We start from the raw sequence: 21,936 nt of genomic DNA on the forward strand, positions 1-21,936 counted from the left end.
AGTTACCAATGGTAATTCTTTTCAGTGTAACACCCCCTCTGGCCACATTGTGGCAGTGTTCCTGGTCAAATCTCACACACAGAAGCTTGTATGTAAATCTGGAAGTATCCAAAAGATGAAACAGAGAAAGTGTTTCACTTTGTCTCGTGGTTAACATGTTTACTGCACTCTCTTTTCCCCCACTATTATAGTATTGAGTGTCTCTGTCTCTCATGCACAAGACCATGGTTCGATTCCCTGATTGAGAGATACTCCTTGTCTTTCAACTTTTAGAAAAGCAAAGTGCACACTGTGAGTAGGTCTTGAGGGAGGTTAGTGTTTCAGGGAATAGATTGTCAGGAATAGATCATCTTTCTGTGCTTGGTTTTCTCAGTGAAAGAATATAAAAATACAGATGCAATACAATTGGTCTTATTTTTAAGCAAATCAAGTCAAGTCAGCTTTATTTATATAGCACATTTAAAAGACATCAAGTGTCTGTCAAAGTGCTGAACAGAGGGATAATATAATCAAATAAAAAGAATTCAAATAGATAAGATAAAAACCATTGTAAGACATCCATATACAGGCAGAATCTTATACACTTGTTTGTATATTACATATGTAAATATATATGTACATGCACACATACAATGTGTGTGTGCATGGGGTTTGATAACCCCTTTGATTTGCTTCATCATATTTTCTAATCTTTGACTTGGAAGGAAGTTGGTTTGGAAACACATTTGGCAATGCTTCATCTTCTGCTTTGCGTTTGTGTAGGAGCCCCGTCAAAAACGTGTCCATTATACGAGCAGTGTCCAAGCATTCCTTTTTCTTTTTCTTTCTTTTAATTTATAGCGTGACCCCCTGCATTGGCTCTGCGCTCACCCTAGTGGGCGCGCCCCACACTTTGGGAACCTCTGTTTTAACCAATGAAATTATAAGTGGGCGGTGTCTTTTTTGCGGGTTTCAGTGTTACACTGACACGTCAGCTCAAGTAACTACTGCGTAATCCCTCTCCAAAAGTGTGACACTCCTACAGGCGGGAAATTTGTTTGGCTTCATTTTTGTACAGTCTGAACAAGTGCAGCCAGGTGGTTCATCTTTTCTGCAGTCATTGATAGAAAAAAGCAGCAAGAGCTTCTTTCGTTTACTCCTCTCCAAAACCGCCACATTAAACTGATAGAGGAGCTCAGCTTTAAACCGAGAGGACTGAAGAGCGGACTGGATGAAATGTGAGTGTTCGTCAGTATTTGTTTTGAGCGTTTATTGTTATAAAAATCAATGAAAAACTGTAAATACGTAGTAAGGATGCAACCAGTTGTCCCAGCTCCTTTATGGTTTTTGTTGTTGTCCTGACACTAAGGTTACTTACATTACATCAGCGGTCTCCAACCCCCGCGCCTCGGACCGGAAATCACTTTTTGGCACAACACCTGTCCGTGACTCGTTTGGTACCGGGCCGCGAGAGTTGAGGCTCAGGTCTGAAATATATGGTTTTCAGGGTTTTTATCGGTTTTCAGCGTTATTTTGTCATCGTTTTTATCGTTAACTCGGTTCTCCTGGGTCTTTTCACGTATGTTATGAATAAATCTTATTTTTTTCGGTACCGGTACTAGTTTTACTTGGTTGTATTTATCCGCAACACCTTAAAGGCCGGTCCGTGAAAATATTGTCGGGCATAAACCGGTCCGTGGCGCAAAAAAGGTTGGGGACCGCTGCGTTACATGACATAATATACCTTCCTGTCTCCACTGATACCAATTGTATCACATCTAAAAAGAAAAAAAGTTGGTCGGCAGTTATTGAATTATATACTGTTCTGTTGCCTTAAGTCTTCTGGATTTGTGGAAAAGACATTAAATGCTGATGCAACTTCCTGTTTTTATTCTAACCCTAGCTGTCATCATAGAGGACACTACTGAAATCACTTTTATTACTCAAAAGTACAAGAGGGTTAGAGCCATTGGGGGAAAAAATATAGGGTTAATTTGGATTTATTTATTTATTTTTGTAAATTTTGTAAATTCTAGTAGCCCTAATCCTCTTCCATACAGAGAAAACCGAGATCATGTTAAAAACACTTGAGCTTAGTAGCAAAACTACTGTTATTGTAGTTGTAATAATTGCTCTGAGCATAGAGCAATAAATTCAGATTTTTATTTAACTGATACTAAATTATGTTACAAATCTGACTCCAAAATTGATTATTGTATTGCAATAAAATAATCAAAAAGAATGCATACTACAACATACAGCTGACTTACAACATGTTACCATGTAATGCACATAATGCCATGTAGTGCACCTGAACCAAAGAGCAGAGCCTTCTGCCAATAAACCAGCTGCACTTGAAAATTAAACTTTTCTTTAAAACTCATCATTACTCCTCATTTTGAGATCAGTTCAGTGAACCTCTGTTTCCTCTGCCTTCACCAGCAGCAGTGCTCCTAAACCTGTACACAGAGTTCAGCATCAATGGGGCCTTCTCACGTGTAGAACTTACCTATACAATGCATATTAATGTATAATCCTGTGTTATTAAACGTATTATCAAGGCTGCTGTTTCAATGTAATCAAGACAGCAATAGCTCAGTAGGTAGAGTGTTCACCCCATGATCCGAAAGTTGGGGGTTCGAATCCACTCAGCGGCCACACCACTGAAACCACTGGTGTGCTTCTGAATCAGAAGTACGGAAGAGGATTAGAACCATTAAAAAATGTGGGGAGTCATTTGGAATTGTAATGGAAAATTTCTATTATTCTCATTTAAAGTGTTTAAGTGGCTTATGCATATGCCTAGTTTTAACACTGTAATAGACTGTTCAGTGTAAGTTTCTAAAACTATATTAACTTATTTCAGCCTCAGTAGTTGGAGAAGACAACTCCCTCTGCAGGTGCTAATAACGAACAAGGGCACAAAACAACGAGCCTCGTGATGTGTGGTGTGATAAGTTTGTGACTTTTCCCCTCTTCCTTGTAATGGATAAAGAAGTGGGAGCACTACTTCTGTTTCAGAGCTCTCATGACTGTAGAACTGTGATGTTTGATTTGTGTTAGCTCTCCTGCTTACAGTAATTTAAATGCCTTGACCACAGCTGACCTGTATTATTATACGTATTATCGAGGCTGCTGTCTCGATGTAACTAAACATCCTCTTTGAAATAAAAAAAGAACTGAACTGAACTGAGGATAAGTGGTGAGACCACAGGCTGCTTCCTGGTTTTAAGGAAGGAAGCAGTGTTTCTGTATCTTGCTTCTCTGTTTGTTCCTTGCATGTGTGAATGCAACAAAGAGCTGTGTTAACTGCCGACACTTTTCAGAAGTGTTTGTAAGGTCATGCAGTGATCTCCAACACAGGTCTGTTTCTAATGCAGTACAGGCCTGAACCCTATCAAGATCTAAGCTCGTGTGCAGAAACCTCTCTAGAGTCTCTGAATCTTTCATTTATTAAATTGTTGAAATAATTGCCCAGTTTCATAGAATGATGAATTCCCCATATTTACTTTAAAAACGCTCACCTTCTCTGGGATGTTCTTTCAAAAGACAGTCAAATTATACAAATTTTATTCAAAATATTTGTTTAGCACTATACTGTTTTTCCAGTTTTTAGTTTCACAGGTGCCAACTTATGGTAACTTATAGGTTTTCAGCAATATATGCTGCCATCCAGATTACATCTTTTTCAAGTTCTTACTTATTTCATGAAGACAATGCTAAGTCATATACTACATGAATTCCAATTGTGTGGTTGCTGGGTAACCAATTGCTAAACAGCCCACCCTGTAATCAATACTTGGCACCTATCGAGATCACAGAAATAAAGGAGACCAAAAACTGTATATATACTGAAATCCTGTATAGCAAAGCACATCTTAACGATTATTGAGATTAACAATGTCATACATATTCCCCCTGAAACTAAATAAATTAGTCTCGTTGGTTCTTAAATCCCTCCCTTGTTACTCCTAAACTGCCTCAGCCATGTGTTTATAATACTTCTACTTTTTTGCAGCATTACCAATATGTGTGAAAAGTTGACCAGCCATCATTGATGATCAGGAAAAATTAAGGTGAGGCTGAACTTGCTTAATTTGAGTTACAATCAATACAGTTTCTTTTCCTCTATTGCTAATATTTCTATTTAAATTATTTTGTAGCATCACTAATCTATATTTGTGAAAGAGGAAGCAGTACTGTCATGGCAGATCAAGGTGAAATGAAGGTAAGTAAAAATTGAAAAATGCTTCAATAAAACAAATATTAAGAAGTGAGCTTTTATAAATTAAAACATAGGTTCATGTTTTAAACTGTTCCACATAATACTAGACATATTCACTAAATATTGAAGTGTCTAATAATTAATTTAGAAATTAGGAATGTTAACTGGACTTTATATTTCAGTGCCAGGAAGATGATCTGTCATCAGACATACAAGATTGGAGTAAACATCAAGTGAGGCAATGGGTTCTCCAATTGGATCGCGTGGATGACAAAGTTGCTGAAATATTGTTTAATGAAGACATCAATGGTGAAAGTCTTCTGCTTTTAGATACAACTGACTTAACCAAAATTGGTGTGACTTTTGGACCGGCTAAACTTCTCATTCGTGCCAGAGATGAAGTTGTGAAATTTAAAAAAGAAGAGCCAGTAGGTTCTAGAAACCAGCCTGGGAAACCGTGCAAGCCGTATCCATTTTGTAGATACCACGATACATTCAGATACACGGAAAGCAGCATTCTTGATGTTACAGAATCAGGTGCCTCAGATTTGATTGAACCCTGCCATGAGTACAAAGCTTTCACCAGCACAACAGAAGAAACTAAAATGAAGAAGTTCACATCTGAGGTCATTCGCTTTGCAGCTGCCTGCATGAACAGCCGCACCAACGGCACCATACATTTTGGAATAGGAGACAAACCGGAGTTCACCCACGGTCAAGTGTTGGGAGTGGTTGTTGAGGACAGAGAGGCTTTTGCAAATGAACTAAAATCTGCCATTAATGGGTGTTTTGAACATAAACATAAACAAGCTGCTCAGACATGCATCAAACCTCCACGATTTGTTGAAGTTCTCAACAAGAACACGACATCATCTGACAAATGTGTCATAGAAGTCGACGTTGTTCCAGAGACTACGATCTGTGAAGAAAACGGCTACCACACAAACACCATAAAAAATGGCAAGAAAAAAGGCAAAATGAAAGAAACTGAATCAGAACCATCAAAATGTTTCTTTATCCGTGATGGTGGTAGCAGCAGAGATCTTCTTGCGCGACCAAACAAGCGAGAGTACGAGCAGTTTCTAGAAAGTATGGCTCAGCGATCACAACGCCGGAAAAAGGCAGAAGAGAAGCACCCCAGTGTGAGAAAAAACAGCACTCAGGGCTCTAGACTCAGTCACATGATCACTGGTGGCTCTCTGTCTTTAGATAAATCAAATGTTGAGCGGTATGTGATAATAACTAACAAATCACACCCAAGCCAGTTAGATTCTTTAAACTTTCTTGTACATCTGAATCCAGCAGTGGTGTTGGACTTTGATCCAGAATCTGCTAAAGAGGGCTTAGAGCAATACTTTGACCAGCAGAGCCCAGTAAATGTTCATTCACCGGCACGATATAAAATCACAGAAGGAGTTGAAGACATTGCGAACAAGTTGAAATTAACTCAAAACACCAGCTGGGTGTTCTGCAATGGAGGCATTGAGCATGAGTCGCCCTCAGACATTGACCAGTGGTTAATGGACAAGGGACCCTCCGTCAGAGATGTGATTTCCTTCTGGTGTCGCAAAGATGTCCTTCCAAACAAGAGGTTCCTCGTCATTTTTTTACTTTTGTCAAGAGTAAGTGAGAAGATGGACCCCCTTGTGGAGACTTTCAGTACATTCTGGCAGGAACTCGGAGGCCCAGATCAGATCCTTTGCATATGTGACGATGACAAAGCATTCAACTCCTGGAGAGACTTAATTGAGGCTCGATGTGGAATCGACATCTCAAGTAGATGCATACATGATCTCAGCTTTGCAGAAGTCAATGGCACTATCCTTAGCCTTTGGTCAGAGAATCGCAGATCCAGTCGTTTCCTACCGTGTGGTGGGGGAAGCAAAGTGCTATTTGAGAAGAAAGTGGAGCGAAGTCTGAGTACCTTAGATGTCCTTTGTGTGAACCAATGTGAAGGAGGAAATGAGGAAAAAAATGTGATAGAGGAGAACTTCTACAGATTCACACTGTTTACCAAACGAGACCACTTTGACTACATCAAGGATACAATCATACCTGATTCATGCTCCCTGAGAAAAGCCTGTGTGTTCTTTAACGTCCCACCACATCCAGGTTCATGCACAACTTTGGCCATGTACATATTGTGGTCTCTCCGCAACACATTTCGTTGTGCTGTCCTCAGGAACAACAATGCTGACTTTGCTGAAGTAGCCAGTCAGGTGATCAAACTTCTCATGTATAAATATCAGGAGCAGCTGCCACGTTTCCCTGTTTTGCTGATGATAGATGACTTTGAAAATATGGAAAAGGTATGTGACCTGCAGCAGCTCATTGAAAAAGAATGCGAAGAGAAAAAAATTCAGTCTAAGTCTGCGCAGGTGGTTATCTTAAACTGCATGAGATCAGAGTCTTTTGACCAGACCGGACAAGCTGCAGATACTGTATTCATTGGAAATAATGTCTCTGAGAGGGAACAGTTTGAGGAAAAAGTAGTCGAAATAGAGATAACTTACAAGAACGCTGTGTCTATGAAGGTTCTCATTGTCAATGGGAAATTGCACTTAGAAGTCAGTATAATCTTTCAATTATATAAGTTTGTATATAGTAGAATAGTGCATGTACCGTATTTCCCGGACTACAAAGCGCACCCGAATATTAGCCGCACAAGCTAAAATCAGGGGAAAATCCTGTTTTGTACATACATTAGCCGCACCTGACCAAAAGCCGCAGGTGTTTCAATATTGACTTATCATATGTAAGAGAATATGCAAAAAGCGAATTGTCAGGAAAGAGATGGCTGTTTGGAGACACACCCCTTTTATTAATATTTTGAAAATCAAGTTATGGGTACATATTTGCACATGTGCTGTGCTTCATAAATGAGTAACAAATGTAGTACATAACAGTAACCTACAGCACACCAGAAAAATAGATTCAGACTACCTTTTAGGCTCAGGTGCAGTGACACGGCTTTAACAAGAAGAAAAGTCAGTCATTCACCACCATCTTCCTGCGCACTAAAACCACCAAAGTCCTCTTCTCCAGTGTCGGATACGAACAGGCTCAGGATGGCTTCGTCATCCACTCTCAGCTTCTTTCCTTCGTTGTCACTTTCAAAACCAAAGATAATCCTCATTGTCATTGTCAGTGTCGGAGTCGAACACCCTCTGAAGGGCCGTGGCGGTGTCCTCCTCTTCATCATGCAGCAGTCCAGCCCTTCGAAATCCGTTGGTGATCGTGGATGTTTGCACACTTTTCCACGCTGTCAGAATCCACCGGTAGAGTTGAGCACAACTTGCTTTTCGCAAGTTTATCGCCGCTCATCATCCACGCCTCCCGCTGAATGCGTAGCGCTACTTTCAAGTTTGTTTTTCGCGCTACTTGTACGGCACTATGTTGCCTGGCGGATGGACATGTGACCAACATACCACTCTTGAACCCCGATCCTTCCGCCAGGCAACGTAGTGCCGTACAACAGCGGATAGAGGGGGAGGAGGTGGAGGTGGTCAACAAGTACAAGTACCTCGGGCTGTGGGTGGACAATAAACTGGACTGGTCATGCAACACAGAGCACCTGTATAAAAAAGCCCAAAGCCGACTGTACTTCCTCAGGAGGCTGAGGTCTTTTAACATCTGCAGGAAGCTCCTGAGGATGTTTTACCAGTCGGTGGTTGCTGGAGTACTTTTCTATGCTGTGGTGTGCTGGGGGAGCAGCACAGCAAAGAAGGACTCATCCAGGCTGGAGAAACTGATCAGGAGGGCTAGCTCTGTGGTCGGCATGAAGCTGGACACTCTGGTGACAGTGGCAGAGAAAAGGACATTAAAGAAACTGATGGACATTATGGACAATGCTGGGCATCCTCTGCACACGGCCATAAACAACCAGAAGAGTCTGTTCAGTGACAGGTTGCTTCTCCCCAAGACAAGAACTAACAGACTTAAAAACTCCTTTGTCCCACACGCCATCAGACTGTTTAACTCCTCTCTGGAGGGGAGAGGGAGGGGAAACAGGAGGACAAAGGAGGGGGGAACAACTAAGCTGTAGTGCCTCTTCACCTCACTGTACAATACCTTGTGCAATACTTTTTGTAAATAGTCAACAGTGCAATAGACTCAATACTTGAAATGTGCAATTCACTTGTATTTTTATTTTTTATTCCTATTTATTCTATTTATCCCCTTTGTATATTTTATTTATATTTGTCTCTGTATTTATATATGTGTGTGTGTGTGTGTGTGTGTGTGTGTGTGTGTGTGTGTGTGTGTGTGTATATATATAACAGTTCTGTAACTGTAACTTCGGTCGTTGCTGTGCTTTTTTTGGAAGTCGAATTTCCCAGAGGAACCCACCCGAGGGATTAATAAAGTTCTATCTTATCTTATCTTATCTTAACAAACAAAACAAATCGTCTTATGATATCACAAAAATCATGGACAATCTATAGAAAAGCCGCAGGGTTCAAAGCTTGTGCAAAAAGTAGCGGCTTATAGCCCGACAATTACGGTAATCATTAGTGTTTAGAAGTATATAGTTGGTGGCATAGTGAAAGAATGTCTCATCCTAGGGGGCCTGTAACACTTCAAGGTGTTTTGGCGTCCACCCCCACATCCTGGGAGCATGAGAAGAGGTCGTACCTTGTTTTATTGTTTTATTGTTTTAACGTAGCTATGTCTGTTTTAGTCTAAGTGCCTTTTGTTTAGATGAACTGCTGGACTTCTTCACTGTGTTATCTAGGGTGAACCATCTAGGGTGAGGGGGAGACTACCTTCTTCCTGACCAAGGATGTTCCTTTTGTGCTTTCATGTTATATGACCCTTTGATCAGCAGCAACACACACACACACACACACATGTACACCTCCACATTCTAATGTAAAGAACAAACGCTCACTGAAGTATAAATAAAGACCGGGGCAGTTTCTCAGTGCGAGTCTCTGGAGGCTGCCCTTGCTAGCAAGAAGTTCTGTGTTTCTCTTCTCTGAGTCTTGACTGAAGAAGTGTTTTAGAGTATATTTCTTAACACTCAGTCATCCAGTTCATCGTAGTTGTTAGGTTTTGTATTGTTGATTGTCATTTATGCTTAGAAATATTTAACCATATATGCTTAGAGGTGTATAATCAATTGTGTAGCCTTTAGATGTCCTTAGGGACATTTATTGTCTTTTGCATTTTTAATTTTAAACCATTTTCACTGTGTTGAGTGGAATATAGCCAAATTTGTCAAAGAATTTTCTTTTTAATTATATTTTATAATTGTGGTGTAAATTCATTGAATTAGCCTAAAATGGCTAAGCTACAGAAATCCATCCACCTTAGTCCCTTTGGACAAAAATGTCCACATTGAAACCCATTATAAACGCTATTTTTCACGCCAGAAAAATTACGGTCAAAGGGATCGTCAGGTTTCCAGCTTAGGTTTCGTTTTGGACTACAGGCCTTAGAGTTGTAATTTTTTTATTTGTCCACCGGGTGGCGCCCTTGCTTCACATTTGACCTCTGCTGGAAAACAGCGGGCTGCTTGGACAGACCTGCCGGAAATGAAGCCTCATCTCCGGCGTGCAGCAGCGGCTTCGCCCGCTGATCGGGCGGGACCATTTTTTGGTCCCTAGGACCATGAGAGGGTGCATTTTTTTTTTTTTAGTCAACAGGAAATGACGTATTTGTTGTCACGTGGTATCGGGCGTGTGTGCTGGAAAAAGGGGTCCCCGGTGATCGTGCCCCGGTAATCGTCGCGACTTACCCCGGCAAGATGCACTTATTTCGGCCTAGAGGAGGAGCATTTGCCGCCTGGAGACCATTTTCTGGTCCTGAAAAAAAAAAAAAAAGGCGATCGAAATGAATCTTGGTGCCAATCTTTAGTCCATCTAAAGGCCTAATTATAATAACAATTGAATATTACCTCAAATGTTTTTTTTGGAAAATATTCAAGTTTTATGTTTTTTGGGGCAAAAAAAGCAGTGCGCTCATGTGACGAAACCGGGATATAAAGGGTTAAAATCCGCAAAATGTAATTAAAACTTGACATGAATATTTCAAGGAGAAGTAGTTTTAAAAGACTGACCAATTTAAAGTGAAAAAAAAATTAATATTTAATATTCTTATTGCACATTTTGGGGAATGGACATAGGCTTAAGGGTGGATGCATTTTTTTTTTTAATGTGCTCCTGCAAAAAAAATAATGGCAGGTCAAAATGAATTTTGGTGCCAATCTTTGACCCATCTAAAGGCCTAATTATAATAACAATCAAATATTACTTCAAATGTTTTTTTTGGAAAATATTTAGTTTTTTTGTTTTTTGGGCTAAAAAAAACAGGGCGCTCGTGTAATACAACTGGGATTTAAAGGGTTAAAACAACGAAAATATAATTAAAACTTTATATGAATATTTCAGGGAGAAGTAGTTTTAAAAGACTGACCAATTTAAAGTGGAAAAAAATATTAATACATAAGATTTTTATTGCACTTTTTGGGGAATGGACATTTATGTCCATTAGGGACCAAGGTGGATGTCTTTTTTAGGGATCTCCAAGGGTGATAAGATGTGTGATCTTTAGCAGCCTGCATCCTGGGAGCATGGGAGAGGTCGTACTTTGTTTTATTGTCTTACGGTAGGTTTAACGTAGCCGAACGTGATAGTGGCAGGCAGAGCGTCAGGCTTACATGTAAAGTCAATGGAAAGGCGCGCTGACCCGCGATTGCGGCTCCCGCGAAAATTCGGAAGCAGATTTGCGTCGCGAAAACGCCTGAAACGCGCATGAGTGTAGCGCGTTTCAGGCGTTTGACTCGCGAAAAAAAAAAACCACGCGCGTGAGTTTATGTGTTGCATTTTGTGCATACACGCGTTTCGCGTCCCCCGCTCGAGTTCGAAAAATCTGAACTCCAGCGTCAAATCGCGCCGCGACAACCAATCAGGAGCCTGGTGATGTGGCTGTTACCTAGTTCAAAGGGGCAGATCCAGCCAAAGCCCTTTATTCTTCAATAGAAGGAAGGCTAATCAACGCCATAGCAAACAACCCGGAGCCGTACGACACCAGCTGCTTTCTGGACCGAGACAGGAATATAAAGGACCGAGCTTGGAGGAAGATATGTAAAGAGATCGGGCAACCTGGTAAGTTCATTCATTTCTCTTTTGAAAGTTTTTACTGACCCGGGGAAGCCGCACAAAAGCTAGCAAGCCACCGCTATTTTCCCACTGACGTACAAATACCGTTCTGCTTTTATGCATGTTGTCATTTAAGAATATATTTTATTGTTTATTAATAAACAGCACACAGTGGTCCCGCTGTTCATCCGTCACTGCCTCTTTTTTTTGATTTTCATTTTCTTTTTTTTGCACCGTACAGCATTGCATTCTGCAGCCTGATTGACAAATCTGCTCCGTGCCGTGTGTAATGATAACAGCAAATCCTTATTTGCCTAGTATCATGTTTTATGTTGTTAATACTCCTAGACTGCAGGGGGAGCTAGAGAGCAGAGGGAGTTACCTCTGAGTAGACTGTGATGGCGAAGCTTTGTTTACATGTGAACCACAGTTCGATAAAATACCTTCTCTTCAAGTAATGGTGTCATTCTTAAGAACCCATAACAACATAAAGAAACAAGACATGGTGTCAGAAGATGGACTTGAAGAAAGGTAACGGACTACAATATAGCAGTACCGACGGATCAGCTTAGCAGTGAACGTAGTGTAGCTAACTCGCCGAGGGAGAGAAAAGAGACCTAGCGACGTAAGCATGGACGGCTTACACCCACCACCGATTCTTCAGTTGACTGGAAATGTGGCTGAAAATTGGAGAAGATTTAAGCAACGTTTCACGTTGTACCTATCAGCAATTGGACTTGACGAGGCAAGTGATAAAAAGCAAGCGTCAGTGTTTTTGCATATAGTGGGTGATGAGGCACTGGAAGTCTATAATAACTTCACGTTTACTGATGGTGACAGAATGAAGCTGAATAAAATAATGGAAAAGTTTGAGGCTTACTGCATACCTAAGAGAAATGTGACATTTGAGAGGCACAGATTCTTCACATGTGTACAGAAGACAGGGGAGACAATAGATCAGTATGTCACAGAGCTGCAGAACAGGAGTAAAACATGTGAATTTGGAGGACTGACAGATTCTTTGATAAAAGACAGACTTGTGTGTGGGATTCCAGACAACGGTCTGAGAGAGAGGCTACTGAGAGAGGAAAATCTTGACCTGGAAAAAGCATTAACACTGTGCAGAGCAGCTGAAACGGTGAGGGCACAAGCTAAAGAACTGCTTAGTGACAGCTGCAGAGTGGATGCTGTGAATAAGAACACACACAGAGTCAAAAAGGAGAGTGCTGCCGCTGAAATGAAACTGCAATTGAAATCACCAGCAAACAGGGACAGAAGAGAAAAGACTTGTGGTCGCTGCGGAATGCAACATCCTCCTAAAAAATGTCCAGCATATGGGAAAAGATGCAATACATGTAACAAAAATAACCATTATGCTAGGTGCTGCAAAGCTCAAACCCTGAAACAAAGTGCAGTCCATACTGTGGATGAAGAATACACAGAGGAACTCTATGTAGCTGCAGTGACAGACAATAAGACAGGTGAAAAGGACTGGATAATGACACTCAAAGTGAATGACACACTCATGAAAGTCAAGCTGGATACTGGAGCTCAAGTGAATGTCATATCAGAAGCAGAGTTCAAGAAAATCAGACCTAGACCTAAAATGCATGCAACGAAGGTGAAAGTGAGTGGATACTCAGGTGCAGAAATACCTGTGAAAGGAAAATGCATGGTTGAAGTGACACACAAAGACAAGGAGCACACGCTAACATTCATTGTGGTGCCGAAGACTGTGCAGCCTATACTAGGGTTACATGCCTGTGAGAGTCTGAACCTAGTGAAAAGAGTGCTCGTTGTGGAAACTGATGATGACATGGACTATAATGAGTTGATGAAGGAATATGGTGACCTATTTCAGGGACTTGGTTGCCTTGCTGGAGAACACACAATCAGAGTCGATGAAAGTGTAACACCAGTCATTCATCCATGCCGCAAAGTACCATTTGCTCTACAAAAGCCACTGAAAGCCGAGTTGGACAGGATGGAAAACCTGGAAGTGATTGAAAAGATTGATGAGCCAACGGAGTGGGTGAGTTCTCTTGTTATTGTGGAGAAAAAGACTGGAAAGCTCAGAGTTTGCATGGATCCTAGAGATCTGAATAGAGCAATAAAGAGAGAACATTTCAAACTACCTACAAGAGAAGAGATAATGTCACAGTTTGCAAAAGCGAAGTACTTTAGCAAGCTAGACGCTTCATCAGGATTTTGGCAACTGAAGCTGGACGAAGCAAGTTCAAAACTGTGCACGTTCAACAGCCCATTTGGCAGGTACAGATTCCGGCGACTGCCGTTTGGCATTGCTTCAGCACCTGAGGTGTATCACAAGACAATACACATGATCTATGAACACCTGGAAGGAGTCGACACGTCAATGGATGACATCATTGTGTGGGGTAGCACAAAAGCTGAACATGACATGAGACTGAGAAATGTTCTTGAAGCAACCAGAAAAGCCAATCTGAAGCTGAACAAAGAGAAATGTCAGCTTGGGGCGAAGGAACTGACATTCGTTGGAGATATCCTGAGCAGTGAAGGCATCAGACCAGATCCTCAAAAGGTGTCTGCAATTGAAAACATGCCGAGGCCGCAATGCAAGAAAGATGTGCAGAGATTTAATGGCATGATAAACTACATGGGAAAATTCATACCCAATCTCTCAGAAAAAATGGCGCCACTGAGACAGCTAACTGAAAAGAGAATCGAATGGGAGTGGAATCATGAACATGAGAAAGCATGGCGTGACTTGAAAGATCTGCTTACAAAGGAACCAGTTCTGAAGTTTTATGATCCAATGAGACCTATTAAGATCTCATCAGATGCATCACAGAGTGGGCTTGGAGCTGTTCTTCTGCAGAAGTATGATGAGTGGCAGCCTGTTGCATATGCATCACGATCCATGACAGACGCAGAGACAAGATATGCACAGATTGAAAAAGAACTGCTCAGCATAACGTACGCCTGTGAGAGATTTCACCAGTTTGTGTCTGGGCAGGCCATCAGTGTTGAAACTGACCACAAGCCACTGATAGCGTTGTTCCAAAAACCACTAAATGACTGTCCACTGAGAATCCAAAAAATGATGATCCGGCTGCAACGTTACACGCTTAACGTGATGTACACACCTGGCAAGCTGATGTACACAGCTGACACATCATCCCGAGCTGTTGATCCGAATGAGCCAGCGAACACCAAGATGGATGATGATGTAAGAGCATATGTGAGCATGGTCACAAGTGCACTTCCTGTCGCAGAAGGGAAGATGGAGCTCATCAGAACGGAGACAAGCAAAGATGGAACGTTACAAGCACTGCGCAAAACCATCATAGATGGATGGCCCAGCTGTAAGCAAAACTGCTCACCTGTTATTCATGAGTACTGGAACTGCAGAGCAGAACTGTCTGTAGTGGATGATGTGGTGTTCAAGGGAAGTAAAATTGTCATCCCAAAGAGCCTGCGAGGAGAGATGCTCAAAAAGATACACGCAGGGCATCTAGGCATGGAAAAATGTAAAAGGAGAGCACGTGAGGTGATGTACTGGCCACGGATTAATCAGGATGTGACAAATGAAGTGTCAAACTGTTCAACATGTCTGACATATCAAGCAAGCAATCCTGCCGAGCCACTAAAGCCGCACCCAGTGCCAGACCGACCATATCAGAAAGTGGGGGCTGACCTCTTTGTGTCTGGAGGAAAGGACTATATTGCAGTCACAGACTACTACTCTTTGTATCCGGAAGTATGTAGACTGCAAACAACAACAGCAGAGGCTGTAATCACCTCTATGAAAGCTGTATTTGCACGACACGGTGTGCCAAGTGAAGTGTTCACAGACAATGGACCACAATTCTCCAATATTAGGTTTGGACAGTTTGCCAAGGAATGGGACTTTGTTCACACAACATCAAGCCCGCACTACCCACAATCTAATGGACTAGTGGAAAAGTCCGTCCAAACAGTGAAGAGGCTGATGAGTAAGGCGAGAGACAGTGGTGCTGACTTCTACCAAAGCCTGCTAGTATACCGCACAACACCACTTGAGTGTGGTATGTCACCAGCACAGCTTCTTATGGGACGACGCCTGAGATCAAACCTGCCCATTCAGGATAATCTGCTTAAAACAAAAGAGGGAAACAGCGTGAAGAAGTTTAAGGAGCAACAAAAAGCAAAGCAGAAGTTCTATTATGACAGAGGAACAAAAAACCTACCTGAACTGCATGCTGGGGATCAAGTGAGATTCAAAGACAAAACCAACACATGGGCACAGAAAGCAACTGTTCTAAGGAAAGATCAACCACGATCATACATCATTCAGAGAGAAGATGGAGCTATGCTGAGAAGAAATCGCCGAGATCTTCTTAAGGGACCAGTAGTAGTGGAGCAGAGGTTGGAGGCTGCTGAACAACTCCAACACACACATGAGACACTATCACCTGAAACACCTATGCATACACAAGAACAAACACTGAGAAGATCTGTAAGACAAGTAAAGCCACCTATGAGACTGATTGAACAGATGTAATGTGTTGACATGTTGTTTGGAAGATGATGTCATAGTATCTATGCAAGTTTCACTATGTTTGGTTACTAGTGTTGAATGGACCATAATTGTTGAAAACTAGTTGTGTTGTTAACGTTACTTTGATAAAGCCTGGTTTAACAAGTAAAAAACAAATAGAGACTGTTTATGTTTGTGAAAGTAGGTATGTTATTTTATTGTTGAAAAAAAAGGAAGATGTAATGATAACAGCAAATCCTTATTTGCCTAGTATCATGTTTTATGTTGTTAATACTCCTAGACTGCAGGGGGAGCTAGAGAGCAGAGGGAGTTACCTCTGAGTAGATTGTGATGGCGAAGCTTTGTTTACATGTGAACCACAGTTCGATAAAATACCTTCTCTTCAAGTAATGGTGTCATTCTTAAGAACCCATAACAACATAAAGAAACAAGACACCGTGTCTCCTGCGCTTGCCAAATTTATCATGTTTGGTTTTGATAACCATCACGTCCAATAGAAAAAACAGCATGAAAACACCCATAACTATGAGCCTCATTCGGAAATAGACACCTGCACCGCGAGGGGAAAAGGCGCACGAAAGTGGCAGGCAGATGAAGACAAACGGCGGCATAATAATACTTTTACGTTTTGCAATCTACAAAGGTTTGCACTTTGAGAATCAATTGTGAGAACTTTGACCAATGTTCATGTGTGTGGGGAAAACAGTGTATAAAGTGCGTGACCAGGGGCTAGTTATTCTGAGAACCCCTGCTGCAATAAATGAGGGACCACTGTCTACTCTACGATTATTATATTCAACCTGTTAACATTTAATACTGTATTGATAGAACCAACTGATTCTGCAGCAGAGCATCCGCAGTCCCTGAGCTCCTGCTGCTGCACCCACAGGTATGTACAGCTAGCACTGATACCTTTTTAGTCGGTGGGTTCCCTTGTGATCACCTTTACTAAATATCTACAACCAATCTGATTATATCCTGTTTTTGGTTTGTTTGTTTTTTTTCAATGTTGAAATTAAAATCTAGTAGCAGCCTTCTCATTTCTTTGTGTTTTGTGCTGTTTTACAGGCCCACAGGGGAGGACGGCTCCGAGGCAGATGAGGGACGGGTCCCAGGACGGTCCATCGGTGGTGGAGCTGGCCACCCTGGTGTCCCTGAAGAGTCCACACCAGTCTTCAATGGAGCATTTCCTCCTCAGCCTTGTTCCTGCTCTGGAGAGCAGTTGGTCCTTTTTATTCCTGTCTCTCTGTAAATTCTTATATTTTATATATTTATGTTTAATGTTTTTCTGTTTGAGAATTCTAATATTATTTTAAATAAATTTTTATTTATGGGGTGGCTGTAGCTTAGGTGGCAGAGCAGGTCAGCCACTAATCAGAAGGTCGGTGGTTCGATCCCAGGCTGCCTCCTGGCTGCATGCCAAATATCCTTGGGCAAGATACTAACCCCGTGTTTGCCTACTGGTGGTGGTCAGAGGGCCCGGTGGCGCCAGTGTCCGGTAGCCGCGCCTCTGTCAGTGCGCCCCAGGGCAGCTGTGGCTACAATGTAGCTTGCCATCGCCAGTGTGTGAATGTGTGTGTGAATGGGTGAATGACTGAATGTAGTGTGAAGCGCTTTGGGGTCCTTAGGGACTAGAAAAGCGCTATACAAATGCAGGCCATTTACCATTTACCATTTATAATGACTAATGTCTCAGTTCTACTACACAGCAAATGTTGGCACACGACTTGACACATGTAGAATTTATTTCATATTATACTAATGACAAAATATACTAATACAGTGGGATGCAAAAGTTTGGGCAACCTTGTTAATAGACATCATTTTCCTGTATAAATCGTTGGTTGTTACAATAAAAAATGTCAGTTAAATATATCATACAGGAGACACACACAGTGATATTTGAGAAGTGAAAAGAAGTTTACTGGATTTACAGAAAGTGTGCAATAATTGTTTAAACAAAATCAAGCAGGTGCATAAATTTGGGCACCACAAAAAAGAAATGAAATAAATATTTAGTGTATATCAATGTGTGTGTCTCCTATATGATATATAGGGTGCTTTTGTCTGGACGTGCTTCCCATCCAGAGCTGCACAGCACAGCAGCTCTGGATGGGAAGGAATCAGGTAGGAATGAAGTGAGACATTAATAGAAATAAAGAGTTGTATGTTGACATGTAGCCCTTTCCTTGCTTAAATCATTAATATTTTTGAAAAATTAATCTGTGAGAAGACATAGCTTATCAAGATAGAACCATGTAACTAGAGATGAACCAAACTGTTCACAGTTTTATCTAACTCTGTTTTAATAAAGGCTGGTGACCCCTGTTATAGAGTCTGACAGCTGCAGGGATTATATACAAATATTCAACTATCCCAGAATCAAACCAGGTCTAAATAAAAAGGAGTGAGTATCACTACAAAGGTTAACTCAGTGGTCCTAATGCTACAGTTTGATATCAGCAAACACCGAGCGCATACATTGATGTGACACCACAGCCATGCTATCATTGCAAACACTGATAACAGCATAAATCGAATTAAATCGGGGCTTGATGAGACCTTCTGAGTATCACTAGAAATATTATAAATAGTTGTCTCTGTACCCCAGTTTGCTTTCAGTAAACACCGACAGCATTCACTGTTAGCATAGCACATCCATGTTAGCAGTGTATAAATGGATGGTTTAGCATATATTAGCACAGGTATCAATAAAGGACTACCGTATTAAACACTTTTACTAACCTCAGGCAGACGGACAGGCGCTCTGCAGGTGGGATTGAGCGCCTGTAATAGGTGTCTAGGCGGGCGATGCTGGGACCGACGCGGGACAGCAGGTCCTCAAACTGGCCGAGTGAATGACGGTGATAGCGCTGGAATCGGCCGTCATCCAGGCGCAGCTCCTGGAGGAAGTGGTGAAACTCACCAAACTGCTCACACCTCTGGAGGACCTGATGGACCCAAGTACGGCGAGGACGTCTTTTACGCCGCTACTCTGCTCTCCACAGTAAATAGAGAAGGGAGACTCTCTCTTCAAGCGCTAGCTCGACAGCTGCCATCTTGCAAAGATACCGGTCTGGCAAAACTTCCTCCCACATCCCTCCCACATTTCCGGTTCACGCGCGTTAAAATATGATATTTTGGGGCGCGATGGATTTTTCTTGGACATGCGTAGAGGTGCGAATGTGCACGCGTCAAGTTAGGGGCGTTTGGGGCTTTTTTCTCGCGCCCATCGCGTTGGGTGTGAACACACCGTAAGTGCTTTTTTACATACAGTGGGGCAAAAAAGTATTTAGTCAGCCACTGATTGTGCAAGTTCCCCCACTTAAAATGATGACAGAGGTCAGTAATTTGCACCAGAGGTACACTTCAACTGTGAGAGACAGAATGTGAAAAAAAAATCCATGAATTCACATGGTAGGATTTGTAAAGAATTTATTCGTAAATTAGGGTGGAAAATAAGTATTTGGTCACCTCAAACAAGGAAAATCTCTGGCTCTCACAGACCTGTAACGTCTTCTGTAAGAAGCTTTTCTGTCCCCCACTCGTTACCTGTATGAATGGCACCTGTTTGAACTCATCATCTGTATAAAAGACACCTGTCCACAGCCTCAAACAGTCAGACTCCAAACTCCGCCATGGCCAAGAACAAAGAGCTTTCGAAGGACACCAGGAAAAGTATTGTAGACCTGCACCAGACTGGGAAGAGTGAATCTACAATAGGCAAGCAGCTTGGTGTGAAAAAAATCAACTGTGGGAGCAATCATCAGAAAATGGAAGACATACAAGACCACTGATAATCTCCCTCGATCTGGGGCTCCACGCAAGATCTCATCCCGTGGGGTCAAAATGATCATGAGAACGGTGAGCAAAGATCCCAGAACCACACGGGGGGACCTGGTGAATGACCTGCAGAGAGCTGGGACCAAAGTAACAAAGGTCACCATCAGTAACACACTACAACGGCAGGGAATCAAATCCAGCAGTGCCAGACATGTTCCGCTGCTGAAGCCAGTGCATGTCCAGGCCCGTCTGAAGTTTGCCAGAGAGCACATGGATGATACAGCAGAGGATTGGGAGAATGTCATGTGGTCAGATGAAACCAAAGTAGAACTTTTTGGTATAAACTCAACTCGTCGTGTTTGGAGGAAGAAGAATACTGAGTTGCATCCCAAGAACACCATACCTACTGTGAAGCATGGGGGTGGAAACATCATGCTATGGGGCTGTTTTTCTGCCAAGGGGACAGGACGACTGATCCGTGTTAAGGACAGAATGAATGGGGCCATGTATCGTGAGATTTTGAGCCAAAACCTCCTTCCATCAGTGAGAACTTTGAAGATGAAACGAGGCTGGGTCTTTCAACATGACAATGATCCAAAACACACCGCCCGGGCAACAAAGGAGTGGCTCCGTAAGAAGCATTTGAAAGTCCTGGAGTGGCCTAGCCAGTCTCCAGACCTCAACCCCATAGAAAATCTGTGGCGGGAGTTGAAAGTCCGTGTTGCTCGGCGACAGCCCCAAAACATCACTGCTCTCGAGAAGATCTGCATGGAGGAATGGGCCAAAATACCAGCTACTGTGTGTGCAAACCTGGTAAAGACCTATAGTAAACGTTTGACCTCTGTTATTGCCAACAAAGGTTATGTTACAAAGTATTGAGTTGTAGTTTTGTTATTGACCAAATACTTATTTTCCACCCTGATTTACAAATAAATTCTTTACAAATCCTACCATGTGGATTCATGGATTTTTTTTTCACATTCTGTCTCTCACAGTTGAAGTGTACCTCTGGTGCAAATTACTGACCTCTGTCATCATTTTAGGTGGGGGAACTTGCACAATCGGTGGCTGACTAAATACTTTTTTGCCCCACTGTATAGATGAACTGTTGGATTTTCCAGACCAGCAGTTTAAGGGAAGTCGTTTATGGGGCCACACTCTGACCCCCCCCCCACACACACACACACACACACACACACACACCGCACAGGCAAGGTACTCTTTGTTTGTATGTAGACGTCATATGTTAATGTACCTATGCATACAGGGAGTGTAGAATTATTAGGCAAGTTGTATTTTTGAGGAATAATTTTATTATTGAACAACAACCATGTTCTCAATGAACCCAAAAAACTCATTAATATCAAAGCTGAATGTTTTTGGAAGTAGTTTTTAGTTTGTTTTTAGTTTTAGCTATTTTAGGGGGATATCTGTGTGTGCAGGTGACTATTACTGTGCATAATTATTAGGCAACTTAACAAAAAACAAATATATACCCATTTCAATTATTTATTTTTTACCAGTGAAACCAATATAACATCTCCACATTCACAAATATACATTTCTGACATTCAAAAACAAAACAAAAACAAATCAGCGACCAATATAGCCACCTTTCTTTGCAAGGACACTCAAAAGCCTGCCATCCATGGATTCTGTCAGTGTTTTGATCTGTTCACCATCAACATTGCATGCAGCAGCAACCACAGCCTCCCAGACACTGTTCAGAGAGGTGTACTGTTTTCCCTCCTTGTAAATCTCACATTTGATGATGGACCACAGGTTCTCAATGGGGTTCAGATCAGGTGAACAAGGAGGCCATGTCATTAGTTTTTCTTCTTTTATACCCTTTCTTGCCAGCCATGCTGTGGAGTACTTGGACGCGTGTGATGGAGCATTGTCCTGCATGAAAATCATGTTTTTCTTGAAGGATGCAGACTTCTTCCTGTACCACTGCTTGAAGAAGGTGTCTTCCAGAAACTGACAGTAGGACTGGGAGTTGAGCTTGACTCCATCCTCAACCCGAAAAGGCCCCACAAGCTCATCTTTGATGATACTAGCCCAAACCAGTACTCCACCTCCACCTTGCTGGCGTCTGAGTCGGACTGGAGCTCTCTGCCCTTTACCAATCCAGCCACGGGCCCATCCACCTGGCCCATCAAGACTCACTCTCATTTCATCAGTCCATAGAACCTTAGAAAAATCAGTCTTGAGATATTTCTTGGCCCAGTCTTGACATTTCAGCTTGTGTGTCTTGTTCAGTGGTGGTCGTCTTTCAGCCTTTCTTACCTTGGCCATGTCTCTGAGTATTGTGGACATGGCCAAGT

The 21,936-nt window shown here is 42.0% G+C and overlaps 1 protein-coding gene across 1 annotated transcript; it reads left to right on the forward strand.

Moving 5' to 3' along the window:
• Positions 1–796: 796 nt before the first annotated feature.
• LOC146557064 (sterile alpha motif domain-containing protein 9-like) lies at positions 797–7,133 on the forward strand. The gene is made up of 4 exons (XM_085250201.1): positions 797–1,217; positions 3,998–4,055; positions 4,143–4,207; positions 4,387–7,133. Exons 3-4 carry the CDS (start codon positions 4,184–4,186, stop codon positions 6,874–6,876), a joined length of 2,514 nt encoding a protein of 837 aa, XP_085106327.1. The 5' UTR covers positions 797–1,217; positions 3,998–4,055; positions 4,143–4,183; the 3' UTR covers positions 6,877–7,133.
• Positions 7,134–21,936: the final 14,803 nt, after the last annotated feature.

This window comes from Mchenga conophoros, linkage group LG16 (assembly GCF_057382185.1).
Source record: "Mchenga conophoros isolate Kocher_MC1m ecotype Shallow Benthic linkage group LG16, M_conophoros_male_GT1.1, whole genome shotgun sequence".
Taxonomy (NCBI): domain Eukaryota; kingdom Metazoa; phylum Chordata; class Actinopteri; order Cichliformes; family Cichlidae; genus Mchenga; species Mchenga conophoros.

Coding starts and splice junctions, on each gene's coding strand:
- LOC146557064 (XM_085250201.1), top strand. CDS start 4,184: ATGGCAGATCAAGGTGAAATGAAG. Junction 4,208..4,386: donor CAGATCAAGGTGAAATGAAG/GTAAGTAAAAAT, acceptor TTTATATTTCAG/TGCCAGGAAGATGATCTGTC.